Source organism: Kluyveromyces marxianus, chromosome 2, assembly GCF_001417885.1.
Source record: "Kluyveromyces marxianus DMKU3-1042 DNA, complete genome, chromosome 2".
In the NCBI taxonomy this organism is placed as follows: Eukaryota; Fungi; Ascomycota; class Saccharomycetes; order Saccharomycetales; family Saccharomycetaceae; genus Kluyveromyces; species Kluyveromyces marxianus.
Window position 1 is genome coordinate 1454442 of NC_036026.1, and position 17939 is coordinate 1472380.

The window sequence follows — 17939 nt, forward strand, 5'->3', positions numbered from 1 at the left end:
ACAATATACCAATAATAAATAGTAAAAACACGAATTATTACTCTTTATATTTATATTTATACTTTCTTTTACGGGGGAGCTCTAATACTATTGGAGTTTAACTTCACTCACTTGATTGAAGAGGTCCCCAGCTATAAATGTACTTACTGCTTACTCCCTGAGTAACTGTAATGCTTATTAGATCAATGACTCTTCGGCTTGAGGCTTCTTGTCAGCGGAAGAAGCTTCTTCGTCTTCATCATCTTCTTCATCTTCATCTCTTGCTCTATCATAGAATTCATCCAAAATCTTTGGAGAAATTCTGTTCAACATCTCCTTTGGATATATTCTCAACAAGGACCAAGCTTGATCCAAAGATTCGAAAACAGATCTGTTTTCATAAGCACCTTGGGAAATGAAAGTCTTTTCGAACTTTTCCAAGAACTCTAGAGATAGCTTATCTTCGATGGACAAAGCTTCTTCACCAACGACAGCCTTCATGGCGGCAGCATCTCTACCAATAGCATACTTGGCGTACAATTGGTTAGAAACATCACCATGGTCCTTTCTGGTCATACCTTCACCAATAGCAGACTTCATTAATCTGGACAAGGATGGTAAGACATTGATTGGAGGGTAGATACCCTTGTTGTCCAATTGACGATCAACAGAAATTTGACCTTCAGTAATGTAACCAGTCAAATCAGGAATAGGATGTGTGATATCATCGTTAGGCATGGTCAAGATAGGAATTTGAGTGATGGAACCATTACGGCCTTCAACTCTACCAGCTCTTTCGTAAATGGTGGACAAATCTGTGTACATGTAACCTGGGTAACCACGTCTACCTGGAACTTCTTCTCTAGCAGCAGAAACTTCTCTCAAGGCATCGGCATATGAGGACATGTCTGTCAAAATGGTCAAAACGTGTCTTTCTGTTTGGTAGGCCAAGTATTCTGCAGTGGTCAAAGCCAATCTTGGGGTAATGATTCTTTCAATGGTAGGGTCATTAGCCAAATTCAAAAACAAGGAAGTTCTTTCAAGGGAACCGTTTTCTTCAAAATCCTGTTTGAAGAATCTAGCAGTTTCCAAGTTAACACCCATGGCAGCGAAGACGATACTGAAATTCTCTTCGTGACCATCGTGGACATCTTTTGTAGGTCTGACTAGACCAGCCTGTCTACAAATTTGAGCTGCGATTTCGTTGTGAGGAAGACCGGATGCAGAGAAGATTGGAATCTTTTGACCACGGGCAATAGAGTTCATGGTGTCAATGGCAGAGATACCAGTCGAAATCATTTCTTCTGGATAGATACGAGCATATGGGTTGATAGCCGAACCGTTGATGTCCAAGTAATCTTCAGCAAACACCTTAGGACCATTGTCAATCGGTCTACCAGAACCATCAAAAATTCTACCCAACGTGTCTTCTGAAACTGGAATACGCAAGTTCTCACCAGTGAACTCGACAGTGGTCTTCTTGACATCAATACCAGAAGTACCCTCAAACACTTGCACAATAGCACGGTCGCCTCTCACTTCCAAAACTTGACCTTGTCTCACAGTCCCGTCTGGCAAAGTCAAGTTCACAATTTCATTATAACGTGGAAACTTCACCTTCTCCAAAATAACCAAAGGACCATTCACACCACCAACAGTGTTATAGTTCAAACGAGGTCTGACCTTGAAACCCTCGGTAACAGCTTTCTTGTTCAATTCAAACAACTGCTTGTCTGTAAGTGTAGCCATATCTGTCTAATCTATGCTCTTCGCTTTTTTTTCCTTTCTAAATATGCTTTCAATTCGTTCGTTCTTCTCGCAAAACAAACCCTTTTTTTCTCTCTTCAAAAGCTCACAATGTTTTGCCTAGGACCCGTATCAACCGCAATTACTCGCCCTACTCTCTTAACTAACAAGCAATCCTCTACAATATATGCCTATCCTCTTTGTTTCCTTTTCTCAACTCTCAAAAGGGGCCTGCTCTTAATAACTATCTACTATTTCATCCTTCTTTAATTCTTTCAAAGGCTTCATTTTAATCTTCGAATCGTGAGTCCCACAGAGATAAAAAAAAAAAATTAAATGACAAAAGGGACAATTTTAAGGTAGGGTAATATGTGTATGGGCACGTGAGCGTCAATTACTACGTATGAGTACATATATATATATATGTGTGTATACAGATAGAAAGAAAGGGTTGTGTGCTATATTGATGGTATCATTGACATCACGAGCTGTTTAATGTTTTGCATGGTGGGTGGGTACGAGTTTGAGGCGTCGTCGAGGGAGGAGAGGTACTTGTTCTGGGACAAGTGGTAGATCATTCCGTCGAGATCGTATCTGATTAGGATGTCTCTGATAGAGACGGATTTGGAGACGAGCTTGCGTGCCCGAAGAATGTCTAGCGTGTCGTATATGAGCTGTGTGAAGTTTTCGATTATGTTGCGGTCATTTTCTATCGGTTTGTCGCATATTGCCTTAAACAACCAGATTCGGAACGCCAGCTGCAAGTATTGCTGGAGGTAGCGCATAGAGGAGACCATGATGCTGGGGTCCAGCTCGCTCCCATTTTTGAGATTCACCATGGGGAGTCCCCATATCGTGTATGAGAAAACGTCGTCTTCGTCGCTCTTTCTGATGCGAAACCACCGACACAACTCGGCGAACAGTTGCTTTTGGTTTCTGGCAAGTATGTGCGATAGGGTGTCGAGGCTGGCCGATTCCTCGGCTGCTTGCTCCTCCAAGTCGATGGAATCCGTTGCCGATGTGCTTTCTTCCAAGTACCCATTGGTTGACATTATCTGGAGTAACTCATTGTATTTGTTCCGTTTCAGCTGCACTTTATTCCGAGCTAGTTGGAGCCGCTGTCGTAGCTTTATCAGCCTTCTCTTCTCGTTGTAAATGTCTAGTTTCTGTAGCTGTCTCCCTAACTGTCCTTCTCCCGCAAATCCCGTCTCTAATTGATCCTCTACGGCCGTTTTAAGCTGCTCAACTTCCTGTCGCAGAATCAAAAGATTCATCTTGTCCCTTAAAAGTACGGCTGGTGAACCGTTAATACAGTGACAGCAAATAAACTGCACATCTGCTGTCTTTGCCTTACCGCAGATTCCACAATGTATCATATTTTGTTTCTTTCCACACTTATAGGCTGCTTGTTAGTGGCTTCTTCTCTCTTCTGTTCCGGTTCCCTTAATTATGTGCTTGTTTGTATGTTCTTGACTATACAGTGTTATAAATATTTATTTTCCAGACCGTTCCAATATCTTGTCGTATTGGAAAAAAGAGATGAGCTATATAGTACTAACCAGCTTTAAATAGAGATACGAGCAAAGACAACAGAGACAAAAGGGTTTTGTTGAAGGATAAGTTTCGGGTCACAGGCTTTCCAGTTCTCTGATATTGAACAGTCTCAAAAAGTGCTAAAAAGTGCTGCATTGCCGTTTACTTCCGCTTCTGTTCTTTTTGTTTTGTTTTAATACAAACAACTCAGGTGGCTGGATATCACCGATTTAACGCAAAAATGACAGAAAGACCCATTAGAGTTGTGGTCTTGGGTGGCTCTTCTACAGGTAAGACGTCGCTTGTTTCACGTCTCACAGTTAATTTCGTACACGAGGTGCACTATCCCACTAGGAAACAGAGCAATTGGCTCTTTTCATTCAAGCCGACCAGTCCAGTTGCAAGGTTTTTGTTGGACCGTAAGAGCCATGCCAGGCTCAAGAAAAGAACTCGTGGCCAGCTACGGGCGCCACTTATTGATTCACCAGAGATTAATCCGCATGTGCTCCTTTCTCCTTTCATATATGACTTAACAATGCACGAGTACAAAATGGCAAGGGACCGCAAGGCCAAGGATGATGCAGATTTGACTCAAGATAATCACGTATACAAATACTTGGAGCCGCACGACCATATCAACGAAAAAAATGTTAACTTGCTCTCTAACACCAGTGGTAATATAGCGTCAGACGCACAGCGAATGAATTCCGTCTCCGCTGAGGAATGCATTGAAAGTAACATGGACAAGTTTAGGCAACAAGGCTACGTGCCCCCATCATACACAGAGATTTCAGTCGATATAATAGATACCCCGGGGTTTAATCCAGACATGGTGGTCCCCTTCTTGGAGGTTTCTCTATTTTCAAACTTGGGGAAACCTATTTTAAGAGGGTTGGCAGATGAACCTCGCAAACCCGTCTCAACCCAACCAATTTTAGTGGCTTCTGGAACAGCTGAGTTGAACGGAAGAGTCGATGGTTACTTTTTAGTTTACAGTCTAGTGCCTGAGTTGAACAAAGTTAATACCTTGCCATCCTATGATGATGCTAGTAGCAATGCAGATATAACTCCACAACCTTCTATTGGCAGTAATTCATCGGAGCTAAGAAGTAATTCGTGGACAGATTTAGACGATGGTGGATTCAGTCTATTGACCACTATCAGAAACTGTTTCATGGATGCTTGGAAAGAATACAGAAATTATCAGAAACTTACAAAAGATGACGCAGAAACAGATATATATAATCTCATGCAAAACTTGAGGCAAATGTGGAAGAACGAAGTTCACTCCAAGGAAAAGGAACGGAAAAAGTTAATGACAACTCTGAAGGATATAAATCTATCACCTGATGCACCAGACTCTCCTCCTCCTATTATTATAGTAGGTACCCATCTCTCCCACGATTTAGCGTCCCCTGTCTTACTTCAATGGGGCAAAGATTTGGCCTTGCAATGGAACTGCGGTTTTGTCGCGATTGACTCGATGACGGATGAAAACGTAGACGTTGCATTCTCAATGCTATTGCGTGAAATAATTGAAAAGGATGCTGCCATTTGTAAAAAATCAACAAAGAAAAGTACACTAGGTAGAATATTATGATATTGTTACATAGTTTATGAAATACTAATGACCTATCTCTTTAACCACAATTGACCCATCTTCGTACCCCACCAAACACCATGTTTGGTTTGAGAAACGTAGAAGTCTACGCTTAATACCTTCTGTCACATCCTTAATGGATGATACTTCATTAGTGTTTGTTTTTGATATACATATCATAGAAGATATTTTAACCCTAGTGGAATCTTTTGGAAGTGATGCGTTACCATATGGATTGTCATCAACAGGCACTTGTCCTCTTTCTTTTCGAATAATAGTTAGAGTATCCCTACCTGTTGTATCAAATATTTCCGTTGTTCCATACCAGGTAGAAACGACTATGATATTATCCATTTGTTGGATGTGTGCCACTTTCTTAGTTGGCAATTTTATTAGATTCGAATATACTTCACTGTCATCGATAATTATATCTCCTTCTGCAGTGTCGTGTTGGTGTTTTAGCTTCGACTTAGCTTTATGTAACCCTAAGCTGGAAGTTGTAGATGAACTTAATACCATTTTTAAATCATGGCCAACAGAGAGATCCAAAACAGGCTCGGGATAATGTGCTGATGAAACATAAGAGACGTGTAAAGATAGATCATCCGAAAGAGATACAGCAACAACAAATCCAGATTCAAACCCAATATATATCCTATCTTCGTACAATAAGAACTTCATTACAGTCCCTAATTTATCAAACTTCATAACTGACGGATCCACCATTTTAGATATATGTTCATATAATGCAATTGCCTTGCGGAGTCTTCTTAACGACGTTTTTTCCTGGATGTTGAATTGATACACATCGATTGTTTCCGAGTCTTGTGTATTACAGCACCACAACATATAGATATCTCCATTGATATGTTGTACTGCCGCATTTGCAAAATTTAAGGTGTTAACTGGGATCTCATAAATCAAGTTCAATTCTGCCAAGTTATGAGAAGTAGAAAAGGTATTGTTAATGCTTAACGTCACAGAGAGCGGGAACGTAAATATCCTTAATGTATGATCCTTGCACAATGCGACTAGCAAATCGTTAACTTGTTGCAAGGATATGATTTGTCCATTACATTTATATCGATAAAACGGCTTCCTATTGAGCAAGTTCCATACTAAAATAGTACCATCTTCGTCCCCACTGATCAAGGTAGGTAGAATATCTTCGCTACACCAGTTCAATAGACTAGTTACGGCAACTTTATGGTGTCGCAGTGTAAAAGGCATTTTTCTAGTAGCTGTTTGTTTGTTTTTTTTTGGTTCTTGGTCCAGAGGTTGAAGTCATCGGTTGTTTTAATGATAGGAAAGTATGTAAATCTTGTATTAAAAGTTGATATATTTACAAAATATAAAATATACCGAAAAATCTCGAACATCAATCAGTACACATACACATTAAAATGTTATTAGTTCATTACTGTAGGGCTTACAAAATTACATAAGTCAGTGACTTTACAAGAATTAACCTTGAGTTTCCTTTAAGGCTTCTCTTGCAGCTTCCTTAGAAGTGAATGCTAAAGAGTTTCTAACCATTACACAGCTTTTGAGATTGATGATCCAATCCACTAGCTCATCCTCATTATTTGCCCGTAGCTTGAGTCTCTGGTTGAACGTCACAACAGCAAATAACGGGTCTTTGCTGTCCAATTCGATGCAATCAACAACTTTTTCCATTGGAATGCAGTATCTACACTCTTGTGTCTTTAGTGAGCATATCTTTAGCGATTTGTTGGTTAATTGGCACTTGTAAGGTTTCCATTTTTTGCCCGTCAACGAGCGTTTGTTTTTAGCGAATATCAGACCTGCTTGAATCAAATGGGAAGGTTTTGTTATATCATAGAAGTCAAAGAACTTTTTATCTTCCTCAAGGATCCCATTGTTTATAGATTGCACATTAGATGTAGAACTCTGTTCCACGGCATCATTTTCGTCATTCTTACAGCCTTCCGGCAGCTCGTCGTCACTCTCTGCAATCTCTAGATCAGATTCTGAACCGTAATTGTTCAAGTGTGGAAGCAACTTCGTGATAGCCTGCATCCAGTTACGTATCACATTCTCATCAGATGATTTAAATCGTAGCGTCATACCTTTTGTAAATATATCTAGCTTGTTATCATCATATGCACGGCACCCTAATATATCTTGAATCGGGATCACCTTTTCGGCAACTCTTTCAGACTCATCCTTATAGTAACTAAACTGAGTATTCCTAAGCACACACCAATACTCGTGGTTGTGTGGAGCCTTTTTCACACTCCAGTTAGTCCAGCTTTTTGCAAGCTGTTTTGTGGATGAGAGTGACTTTGAAACCGTCGGCTTCTTTACAAGGTATGACGAATAAATGATCTCCTCATTATCCTCAAAAGTCTGTCTCCCCATCCTTTCTTGTAGTTTACTATCCTTGTTTCTGCTATCGAAGTACAGCTGTCTATGAAAATACCTAAGCTAGAGTTACAGCGGTCGGATAGACTATTATATATCCTTTTTTGCTTTGTTACCGTTCAATATTTTGATTTTTGGCTACAGATTCTATGTTCTGTGAATTGATGATGCCTTTAACGAATTTATAGAAATGCAAACCGTACGTAATTTACATAGAAAAGAAACTGCTAGAGATTGGGATTGACATGTTGTGAGATTCTGGACCTTTAAAAGGACAAGAGAGGTACAGGGAAGTGAAGATGGTGATGTTCACAGTCATTATAATATATACTATTCGGGCTTATATGCGGTCATATATACATTTATGCATGTAGGTATAATTGAGCGTGGGTATATTCATGCGTTGGATATATAATGTGAACAGAAAAGAATCGTTTGACAAAAATCAAGAAAAAGGTTAGGGAGCTGTCTCTCCAATCACTTCTTGTTATTATCGGACGGTACTCTAATTGATGAGGCTCGTTTGAGTCCTGGTAGTTGTTTAGCAGAGCTAGATGGAGGGGATTGTATGTTAGATACTGCAGAGAACCCGGTAGGTGTTCCGTAGAAACTTGTTCTTTTTTGAGCACTTGTTTTCCGCTTATTGTTTCTAAGAGGAGGCATTTGAGGCTTATCCTGCAAGTTCACACCCTCGGCCTGAGCCTGAGCCTTGTATTTCTTTAGCAATTGCTGAGCCTCTTGGAGGGAGTGTTCCCAGCTTTCCAAATCTAATTTCTTGATGTTTGCTTCGATCTCCTCTGTAGCATGTCTCTGGAAGGTTTCCGTTGATGATTCTAAGCTCTTCAACTTTTGCTGTATCTTGTTGTCTATCTCGTATACTTCATTGACCTTTGACTCTACCTGTTTCGTCATAGATCTCTCGAGTAATGCTAGATTGTGTTGTAACGAGCTGATCTCGTTAGTGAAGTAATCTTTGTACGTTTTGTGTGAGTCTGCCACAGCATCATACTGAACTTTGTACATAGTAGATTGCTCTGTGAGTTTTTCGTTTTCCTTTTGTAAACTTTTGATAGTTTCTTCCAGCTCTTGGTTCTTCTTGAGCAAATCGCTATTTGAAGTTGATTCTTGCTTCAATGAGGCTTCCAGTTCGCTCAATCTATTACTCTTTCTGTCTAGCATCGCCTTTAAATTCACATTTTCTGTCTGCAGCCTTGAAATCGTTTCTAGGTGCTTCTTACGAGCCTCGCTGGAAGATTCTAGCTCTTTCACCAAATGATGGCACTGGGTTGTCATTTTCAGGTTGGTATTCGTTAAATCGTCGATTTTTCCATGGAGAGATTCTATTACTCTGCTTGTAGAGTACTTCCCAGGACTATAGTTCGAATTGCCGTTGCCTCCATTTCCACTTATGTTTGCATTGTCCTTCTTCTTCGTGGGGCTCTCTAGGGATTCTAGATTTGTAATGAAGTGACCATGATTGATATTGAACTTGCTTGCATTCATGTTCTTTGTTGGAGTTAATATCCCCTGTTCTTGGGTCATCATTATACGATTCGGCACAGCGTTGTGTATGCTCCACTATGATAAATGGTATTTTGATACTCTTGTCTCTCTAATTACTTAAAACAACTCATTTCTTAATGTTGCAACATGCTGATCGTTCCTTGTGTGTGAATTTTTTTTTTTTGTCCGTTACGGTTATTGTTATTGTTATTGTTTTGGAAGTGTAAACAAACCGGTAAAGTCCACACTATCGAGTCGCCAAAAATGTCCTAATTACACTAAGCCCCCACTAAGATCGTCTCGTACAAAGTTGTAACGGCTTAATTACGTCAAGGAACTATTCGTGACCATATCAGTGCCGAAGTAGTAGATCACTTCCAACAAATGCTTCTCTGTAAAATAACATATTAAAACTAGTTTACACAGTGTGAAGACACATCTTTACATACCTTGGGAAAACTGCTGCGCCATCTCCTGCATTTGTGGATCTTGCATCATACTCATTATGTCTTGCATACTTGGCATGCCACCGCCAGAGCCCTTCATCATGTTCATCATTTTGTTCATCATGCTTGGGTTCTGTCTTAGCTTCTGCTGAGCTTGTTGCATCATTTGAGGAGACATATTTGGCATACCCATTCCACCCATACCTGGGATTGATGGCATTCCAGCTGGCATGCCTCCTCTTCCGGGCATACCACCTTTACCTGGTAGCCCACCCATTTGTTTTGTGGTTTGAGCCATTCTGGCCATCATTTGTTGTTGCATTAGCAGCATTTCGATATCGAACACCGTAGTTCCTGAACCCTTGGCAACTCTAATCATTCTTGTTGGTTCCTCAATGAATATCCTACCATCGGACTCTAGCTCCTTCTTTGTCATGGAATCAAATATGTACACCATAGTCTTCATCTTTTTGGAAGTTTCTTCTTCGGAGAATTGGTTCATCATATTTCCCATACCAGGGATCATGTTGGCAATATTTGATAGGGGACCCATTTTCATTATGGTTTGCATTTGATTCTTGAAATCTAAGAGTGTGAACTTACCTTGTTGGATGTTTTCCAACGTGTTCTTGGCGTCATCTTGGTCTGACACAGTCTTAAAACGTTCCATTAACGACTCTATGTCTCCGATTCCTAATAATTTTGAAACAAAGGACTTAGGAGAGAACTTTTCAAAGTCATGAATATGTTCACCTGTACCTATGAATATAATTGGGGTTTTTGTAGACGCTACCGCCGAAATAGCACCACCACCTCTGGCATGTCCGTCCATCTTGGTTAGGATGATAGAACCGAAATCTGCACTCTCTTTGAAAGCTTTCGATTGGTGTACGGCTGCTTGACCAATAGATGCATCAAGAACCATGATCGTTTGCTTTGGCTTTACAGCTTGGGAGATTTCAACCATTTCTTGGAACAAAGAATCTTCTTGTTGATGTCTACCAGAGGTATCGACAATAATAATTTCGAATTTTTCCTTTTTGAACTTCTCCACACCTTCTTTGGCAACTTTAACGGGATTTGGCTCCGTGTATGAACCATAGAATGGAATCTTTGCCTTGATGGCGTTCTGTTTCAACTGGTCGAACGCACCAGCACGGAAAGTATCGGCACATACTAAACCAACCTTGAATCCACGCTTAGAATAGTAAACAGCAAGCTTTGTACACGAAGTAGTCTTACCGGAACCTTGCAAACCAACAAACATAATAACGTTACTCTGTCTTTTCTTGGGTTGGAACGGTGACACCGCTTCGCAGTCAACTAGTTTGCAAAGTTCATCAAAAACTGTTTTCTGGATCAAACTCTTCGTTTGAGCATTGGTTAGTTTAGCATTAACATTGTTGCTTGAAAGCAAAGTGTTATTAATGTTGTCACGAAGCTTCGAAACTAACTTAATATTCACATCGTTCTCCAATAATGCGGTCACAATCTCTTTCAACATCGATTGCACAGTCACCTCGTAATCTGTTTGTTCGCCTGAAATGGCATTGGTAACCGCATTATTAATACGTTTACCCAAATCTGCTAACACCATATTGATCTAAAAAACGTGTGTAGCCTCTGTTAGTCCCTTCTGTTAACTGTGACCTATTTGTATATATCGTTATCATTTCCCTTCTTTTAACATATGATTAGTTACAGTTGAAGCATTGAAATAATTTTTCATTTCTAAAATCTCTGCCAAAAACCTTTGACAGGATTTGAACCTTTAAAATCATAGTACCTATAAACTCATCATCATATATAGTTGGTATAAAACAGAAGAAGAAACCAGGTAATAGAGGTTTGGTATAGTTAAATTTTTGGTACCCAGTAGTGCGGTTATATTTCCCCGATATTATTGGTGGTATTAAGATACTAGTTTTTTTGACGTGGGTTGGAGGTATCAACAATCCGAATGGACCAAGAGTAGTGCTAAATGAGTGTACAATCTATTATTCTATTTAGGGATGACGAACATAATACAGAAGATACCTGCAAGTTACTATTATATCATGATTTGTCGGGCAAAATTTTGAGCACAAATGATAAGGAACAGCGAATTGGTATAATTAAGGGTATGTGGCGCTTCAGTAACGAGTTCAGCAAGGACGGAGTTGTATGTCATATAGAGTTAGAGGCATATAGTATGGTTGTTTTGGAGGTTGAGCCTTCTTATTATCTTACCATTGCTTTTGACAGTACATACGATGACCAATGGCAGAAATATAGTACGCGATTGAATCAGTGCTACCAATTTTTTGCGATGCAGAATGGTCGAATGGCTACAATAGAAGACAAAAAGCTAAGTAGGTTGTTGAATGAGCATTTTATTCCATTTTGGGATGAGATCAATTTAATTCCCGATTACTTTGTGATGCAAGATATCAATTGTTCGCTTGGGGAAAACTTGTTTCCCCGTTGCCAATTTAGAGACGCTTTGGACTCTGTCAATGAGGTTAAAGAATGGCAAACGTTTTTGAAGAATAACATACTCTTATCGCAGGAAAACTATCCTAATATAAAGGATATATGTTTATACCACGTACCGCAAGATAATAAGGACTCTAAAAAGTATGGATTCGTTGCAAATTTTGATCCACAATTCAAAAGCCTTCCTGTACTTTCAAATTGGATATTGGGTATTGATGCTATGTACGGGACGATTACTTCGCATGGTTTAGCTGGAACAATGTCATTAGCTGAAACAGAACAACAAATTGAGCTTGATGCTGAAGAAACGGAGCCCGAATCTGCTTCGAACATAAGGACTGTGTGGGATAATGTAACGTTGCCCATCACATTTACTATGGACGCAATAAAAGATATCGGGCAGTTAACAGGTGTTTCAAACTCGCTCTCTTTGTTCACTGATATCAAGCCCACATGGAATCCATTGCAATGGTCAAGGGGCACAGAGGCAGGGTCTCTGAATGCGAAGAACGACAAAGGAGGGGACGAATACAGCTGGCTCATATCGCCTTTGAACCCGTCGTTTCTACCCAAGGTGTACCAAATGAGAAAGTTCTACTTGGAGTTTGATAGTTGGAAACAGTACAATGTAATATTTTGGAAGTTCAAGGATATTTTAGCGGCTGTCATTATAGATCCACAGTTCACCAAGATCAACGAAGAGCCTTTTCTCATGAGGCTACAAGAGGAATTATGGAGCGGTATGTCGTTATTTTATGAGAACCCTGGGTTCGAAGAGAGGCCGTGCTCATTTGATTACACAATTGTGTACAAAGAAGAGAATATGTATTACAGTTCAATACCCATGTGGAAAAATGGTCTTGATGAAGATGAGAATGCATTCAAGTTGGTGATCAAGGGACTTGACGATACGTTACAATTTTTGAAGAACAATGCAAATAGGAAAACGTCTGTGGCCACTGTTACTGAGGTGGGTCACAACATGATGCTGACAGAACACAAGATTCCTAGTGAAACGGATGACATGAAATCCTCGAAGGTGGGAGACAATGGTTCATGGGGAAGGTCTATTTTCAACAAGGTGAACGAGAAGCAGCTTCGCGAATTGAACAAAGAGCTTATGGTCATATTGGGGAGCAGAAACTACACAGCATCATATACAGAAGCAGACACGAAGGAAAGTCTTTTGAAGCTTAACAATGGGTTGATGGTGTACTTGTTGGAAGATAACAGGAGATTGGTATTTATCATTAAGAATTGGTTTGAGGATCCGCAGCAGACGCAATATACGAAGAAGAAGAAGGGGACTTCCAGGATGATAGACAGTCTTGGAAGGGAGGTTAGCCGCTGGTGGGACCTGATAAAAGACCATGAGCCAATGTGAGTAATCTGTCTAATTGATTGATTGAAACATTGATGATAATTTGTTTATGTTGTGTTTTTAAAACTACTTCTACTATTATTAATTTGTTTTTGAGTCCTTCTATATATCGCATATATCACCCGATATCAAATCGTGAAGCAGGAGTTGGGCTTGTTTATTACGCCGTATTTCCGAGGAGGCAGAGCGGGTTGTATTCAATGCTGGTTCAATGTATTTCGGCGGTGGGAACCCCAAAAGGTTTTGGTAATCAATTGCTGAGTAAACATCGGAACCTGAACTTGAACTTGATCCTGAGGCTAGTTCCGACTCGAGGGCATCATCTGATTCGGACTGGCTATCGTTTCCCGGAGAAACGACAGCGCATGACGACGATCTGATACCGGTTACAGGCTGGAAACTGTAGCTGGTATTTGCGCCTGCGCCCGTACCTGCACGTTTATTTGAATCTGTAACGGCCTGTGCTACGGCTACCGCAGCCGTGTAACGGCTATGCCTGCGAGTGACCTCGCCAAAATCGAAGAGGTTGGCCAGTTTCGAAAGCTTAAGCTTTCTGCGATTGCACTGACATTGCGACTGCGACAGTGATTGAGACTGTGATTGCAATTGTGATTGTGATTGCGATTGCAACTGCTGTCTCTTCTGGATCCTCTTGTTGACTTTATAGTCCATCGACTCGAAAATCTCGCTGATATCGCGGATCGTCTGGTCCATCTCGTAATTCTGCTTGGACTCCCAACTCTCATACCGGCTAAGGTTGGACATGATCCTGGCATGTCTGTCCACGTGACTTACCATTGTTTCTGGGTCTAGCTGGGTCTGTGTCTGTGTTGCGTGTGTGTGTATGCTTCAAAATCCAGCTAGCAGAGCGACAGCCGTACCATCACAACCTCCACTCGAAAGAGAGAGAAAGAGAAGGGCCGATATAAGACTGCTCGAAGCGAAGTGTCTCTCTATATCTAAGTATGTATGTATATATACGAATGCTCTTCACCAAGTGGTTGAGCCTGCCCATCTATTCATTCATTATCTATGGGTCATTCCACCGTGGTCGACATTGCGATTTTTATTTCCAATTCGGACTCTTTTCCACATATCCAAGCGATATCTAAAGTCAATGCAATGACTATCATAAAACCACCACCAAAGTCTGTCGGCGTGACAATGGCATGGCTGCTGTCCGCTTGAAGCAACTCCAAGCAACCACACAATTTCCTGGATCTGCCAGATATTCTGATAAAGGAAAAACAAAGAGAAAGAAAAAAAAAAAACACACACACACACACACTCACACACGGAAAAAAAAAAAAAAAAAAAAAGACTGTAAAGATACATAGATATTATTCGCTTTAGATAGCGTCAGATACGGGAGAAAAGACGAAGGTAGAGGAAGGTAGAGGAAGGTGAGGGAAGGAAGTCATCAGCCAGCCAGCCAGCCCATTCGATCCACCCTGTGTAGTAGATACTGCTGCTCTCTTTTCGTGGTCCAAGAGCCCCCGTGGGCCTCATTACCGTCCCATCCCATACATGCAAATTGTCTTCTACACACCCCAGTGCTAGGGTGTGTAGTGTGTAGTGCGTAGAGTCTGGTGTCTAATGTTTAGTGTCTAGTGTCTGCATGCGTTCTATACTCTTCTGGAGCAATTTCTCCAGACATAAAGGCAGCCCGAGTCACGCGCTTGCCTTATCTGGACGCTGCAAGCGCCAAACCCTGGCGTTCTATGATCGGATCAGTGTTCTATGATCTGATCTGTGTTCACATGTTCTTTCCAATTTCTCTCCAGCGTCCACCCGATGGTGTTCCGCCGGCGGTTCTCTGCTCTGGCCTGCAGCGTGTTCTGTTCTGCATCCCATTTACCCCTGGGCTTCCTCCCTAGTCTGGCCCGTAGTCTCACAGCGTGCTCGCTCCTCCCCATGGCCTTCCTCCGCTCCCAACATCTCCCCCCGTTTCGTTCCCCTGTTTCGTCTACGTGGCGAAAAAAAAACCACAAACCACAAAAGCGAGGCGTGTACAAAAACATACATTAATCTGTCAAATAAGTACACTTGCGCACTTGGCAAGCCGTGCTTTTTTTTTGTTATCTGCTATCTGCTATCTCTTTGTGGCACGGTACACACACACAAAACGCAACTTTGCTTGCTTTGCTTTGCTTTGGTTTCGTTTGTGTCTGCCTCACTGTCTCACTGTCTCACATCTTCTCCCCACAAAAGCCAATACCGGACCCAACCTGTTATCCACATGAAACGCACGCAGAGCTTCCAGAACTGCAAGGAGACGGATATCCCCGGCTATAACGACTGCCCCAGTTTCATGTACCCAGGGACGCTCGGCAGCGCGCCTACAGGCTTAGTCGCGCAGGCCGTCGACAGATCGGGTAACACGCGCGTAGCAACGGCGCCCCCGCCAGCAATGAAGCGCCAGGTCAGCGCTAAGCTAAGCGCTAAGCTCAACAGGACCAACGGCTCGACGACGCCTGCTGCTGGTAGTACTGCTGCTTTATCCGCTGTACCGCTTTTGGACAAGGACGAGTTGTGCAGGCGGTACGAAGCACTAGTCTCGGGCGGCAGCCGATTGTCGGAGAAAGAGTTTGCGTTCTACAAAAAGAAGGTGGACCTTCAATGGCCTTTGGTGGTAGAGCAAGAGGGAAGCCGGGTAGCGTTGAGCGAGATATTTGGGAACGTCGGAGACGCGCGGAAAGTGTCTGAGCTGTTCCAAAGATGGATGCTCGCAGACGTGTCGGTGCACTCGTGGTGTCCGTCGTTGCGCAAGTTGGTTGAGAATGCGGAGCCTGGCACCTGGCACCAGGCACTAGTAAACGAATAAATGAATGACTCGACTGGGCGACACGGCCCTTGTTTTGTATTTGTATTTGGCGTGCTACATATGTATATACATCTTTTAGACTCCCTCCGTCTACATTCTCTTTCTTCTACCGACGTGGGCTTGGTAACCGGTCTTGATGGAGGAAACAGATCTGGTGGAACCACAACTTTTACAAACCAAGAAGAACAATCTGTTCGATTGCTCCTTCTTCAACTCAGTGTTGATGCTCTTACACGTCTTACACGTGACGTATTCCAGAATGTACCTTCTCAAAAGATTCTCCATTTGCTTGGGCAAGAACTTACCCTTAATGACTAATCTCTTTTGCCCGTCAACGGAACCAGAGGTACCCAATTCCGCAAATAGATATTGGATCATGTGTTCTGGAGATCTTTGTAGCTTCTCGCTAATCTCTTGGATGTTGGCAAATATAGTCTTCTTACCGTCTCTTTGACAGATTGGAGGTGGAATCTTGAACTTAGGTCCCGATCTATCGCCAGCCAACTCTGGGTTGTTTGTGTTCAAAATCTTGAAGAAACGTGACAAAAGATCCTCGTATGGTAAACCAACGTCCTGTTGGATGCTAGAATTCGTCTCCAATGGAGTAGAGTCCTTAGAAATATCGTCCACAGAAATACCCGCTTGTTCTAATTGCTTCTCAAACTCATCCACACTCGTCTCGGCCTTAGCCTTCTTCTTCTTCTTCTTCAACTTTAGCTCTCCTAGCGCATCGGAAATGTCATCCACTTGCTTCTCAGCACTACCGCCTTCTTCAGCGTCTTTGCTCTTCTTCTTCTTTTTCTTGAGTCCCGCGAATAGTTCATCGGTGCCTTCGCCAGCGCCGCCAAGTAGCTCCTCTGGAACAACCTTCTTGCTCTTCTTCTTCTTCAAACTAGGATCAAATCCCAACTCAGCTGCAACGTCAGTCATCTCTTGCGTCTGATGCTACGAACACTAGTTTCCGCTCAAAAAGTATTCAAAAGAATCCTTCCGTTAAACTATCCAAACAAAACGTTCAACGTTAACTAGCGATGATGCGTCTTAAACACTTTGGTGGTAAAACTTTCAATGCTCACTTTTTTCTCTGTTTCTTTCATTAACTGATATTTCTCATCAAGCCCGTATGACGAAGAAAAGAAAATTATCAAAAAAAAAAAAAAAAAAAAAAAATTTGAGCAAACAAGCGCAGCGCGCTATGTATGCAAAAATTATTGAAAGAATGAATCACTGTTTACGATATATGTCCGGGTAAATATACACGTGACTTGGTGACTGGAGAACGGTGGGCTGGATGCGTGTAACTGTTTGGTTAACAGGTACCACCATCCAGCCCCCAATCCCCACCGCTTTAGTTCACATTTTATCTCTACATATTCCAAACCCATGTGAGTCGGCTGAATACCGCTCCTGCTCCCTTAGCTCAACCTATTTAATCTCAAGCTTTTCGGTCTGTTCTCTTAGAGCCTCTGTGGCTTCCTTGGTGACCTGCTCGATTTCCGTACCCTCCTTGATCTCTACATTGTCGACACTGGCTGGCTCTTGCGACGCACTTGTATCCTGATCATCGTCATCATTAGCCTCTGGCTCAACGTCGTATTTCTTCAAATAGTAAGTCTCCACTTCCTCTTGGCCGTTGTTCTCGGCTTCAAAAATCGCGTCGTGGTCAAATTTGTTCTTGATAAATGGGTCGGCGTCGTACTCCTCACATAACAGCTTCACTATGTCCAATTTACCGTTGAGCGAGGCCCAGTGTAGTGCAGTGTTACCAGTTCCATTTTGTTTGTTCACCCATGCCTTTACTTTGTCCTTAGGAACAATGCTCAAAAGGTATTTTACAACTTCGTAGTGCCCGTTGGCGGCAGCCATGTGTAGAGGTGAAGAGCTTGAAAGCTCATCGTAGCATTCGGTTAACGTGCTAGGGTCGATCAAGTTTGTAAAAATGTCTTCCAGCGACTCTAGATCGCCCGCTCTAGCATCTAAAATAATAGCTTCTTGGTCTTCCTGATCTAGTGGGCCCTTGTGTAGACTCATTTTTTTATGAAATGTATGTGTGTGTTTGTGTATGTA

At 41.8% G+C, this 17939-nt stretch overlaps 11 protein-coding genes across 11 annotated transcripts; 2 read left to right on the forward strand and 9 right to left on the reverse strand.

Moving 5' to 3' along the window:
* Positions 1-177: 177 nt before the first annotated feature.
* Positions 178-1728, reverse strand: VMA2 (H(+)-transporting V1 sector ATPase subunit B; the record flags this gene model as incomplete). Its single annotated transcript, XM_022818347.1, has 1 exon — positions 178-1728. One exon carries the CDS (start codon positions 1726-1728, stop codon positions 178-180), a length of 1551 nt encoding a protein of 516 aa, XP_022675024.1.
* A 455-nt stretch (positions 1729-2183) lies between these two features.
* ATG14 (Atg14p) lies at positions 2184-3101 on the reverse strand (the record flags this gene model as incomplete). Its single annotated transcript, XM_022818348.1, has 1 exon — positions 2184-3101. The coding sequence occupies one exon, from the start codon at positions 3099-3101 to the stop codon at positions 2184-2186; it is 918 nt and encodes a 305-aa protein (XP_022675025.1).
* Positions 3102-3499: 398 nt separating this feature from the next.
* Positions 3500-4858, forward strand: KLMA_20710 (uncharacterized protein; the record flags this gene model as incomplete). Its single annotated transcript, XM_022818349.1, has 1 exon — positions 3500-4858. The coding sequence occupies one exon, from the start codon at positions 3500-3502 to the stop codon at positions 4856-4858; it is 1359 nt and encodes a 452-aa protein (XP_022675026.1).
* Positions 4859-4882: 24 nt separating this feature from the next.
* Positions 4883-6088, reverse strand: ASA1 (Asa1p; the record flags this gene model as incomplete). The annotated part of the gene is made up of 1 exon (XM_022818350.1): positions 4883-6088. One exon carries the CDS (start codon positions 6086-6088, stop codon positions 4883-4885), a length of 1206 nt encoding a protein of 401 aa, XP_022675027.1.
* Positions 6089-6322: 234 nt separating this feature from the next.
* On the reverse strand, positions 6323-7240 carry OPY1 (Opy1p; the record flags this gene model as incomplete). Its single annotated transcript, XM_022818352.1, has 1 exon — positions 6323-7240. One exon carries the CDS (start codon positions 7238-7240, stop codon positions 6323-6325), a length of 918 nt encoding a protein of 305 aa, XP_022675028.1.
* A 480-nt stretch (positions 7241-7720) lies between these two features.
* On the reverse strand, positions 7721-8788 carry SHE3 (She3p; the record flags this gene model as incomplete). Its single annotated transcript, XM_022818353.1, has 1 exon — positions 7721-8788. One exon carries the CDS (start codon positions 8786-8788, stop codon positions 7721-7723), a length of 1068 nt encoding a protein of 355 aa, XP_022675029.1.
* A 399-nt stretch (positions 8789-9187) lies between these two features.
* SRP54 (RNA-binding signal recognition particle subunit SRP54) lies at positions 9188-10789 on the reverse strand (the record flags this gene model as incomplete). The annotated part of the gene is made up of 1 exon (XM_022818354.1): positions 9188-10789. One exon carries the CDS (start codon positions 10787-10789, stop codon positions 9188-9190), a length of 1602 nt encoding a protein of 533 aa, XP_022675030.1.
* A 384-nt stretch (positions 10790-11173) lies between these two features.
* On the forward strand, positions 11174-13051 carry CCZ1 (Ccz1p; the record flags this gene model as incomplete). The annotated part of the gene is made up of 1 exon (XM_022818355.1): positions 11174-13051. One exon carries the CDS (start codon positions 11174-11176, stop codon positions 13049-13051), a length of 1878 nt encoding a protein of 625 aa, XP_022675031.1.
* A 99-nt stretch (positions 13052-13150) lies between these two features.
* On the reverse strand, positions 13151-13846 carry KLMA_20716 (ATPase; the record flags this gene model as incomplete). The annotated part of the gene is made up of 1 exon (XM_022818356.1): positions 13151-13846. The coding sequence occupies one exon, from the start codon at positions 13844-13846 to the stop codon at positions 13151-13153; it is 696 nt and encodes a 231-aa protein (XP_022675032.1).
* A 2116-nt stretch (positions 13847-15962) lies between these two features.
* On the reverse strand, positions 15963-16802 carry SUI3 (translation initiation factor eIF2 subunit beta; the record flags this gene model as incomplete). Its single annotated transcript, XM_022818357.1, has 1 exon — positions 15963-16802. The coding sequence occupies one exon, from the start codon at positions 16800-16802 to the stop codon at positions 15963-15965; it is 840 nt and encodes a 279-aa protein (XP_022675033.1).
* A 495-nt stretch (positions 16803-17297) lies between these two features.
* YAR1 (Yar1p) lies at positions 17298-17903 on the reverse strand (the record flags this gene model as incomplete). The annotated part of the gene is made up of 1 exon (XM_022818358.1): positions 17298-17903. One exon carries the CDS (start codon positions 17901-17903, stop codon positions 17298-17300), a length of 606 nt encoding a protein of 201 aa, XP_022675034.1.
* Positions 17904-17939: the final 36 nt, after the last annotated feature.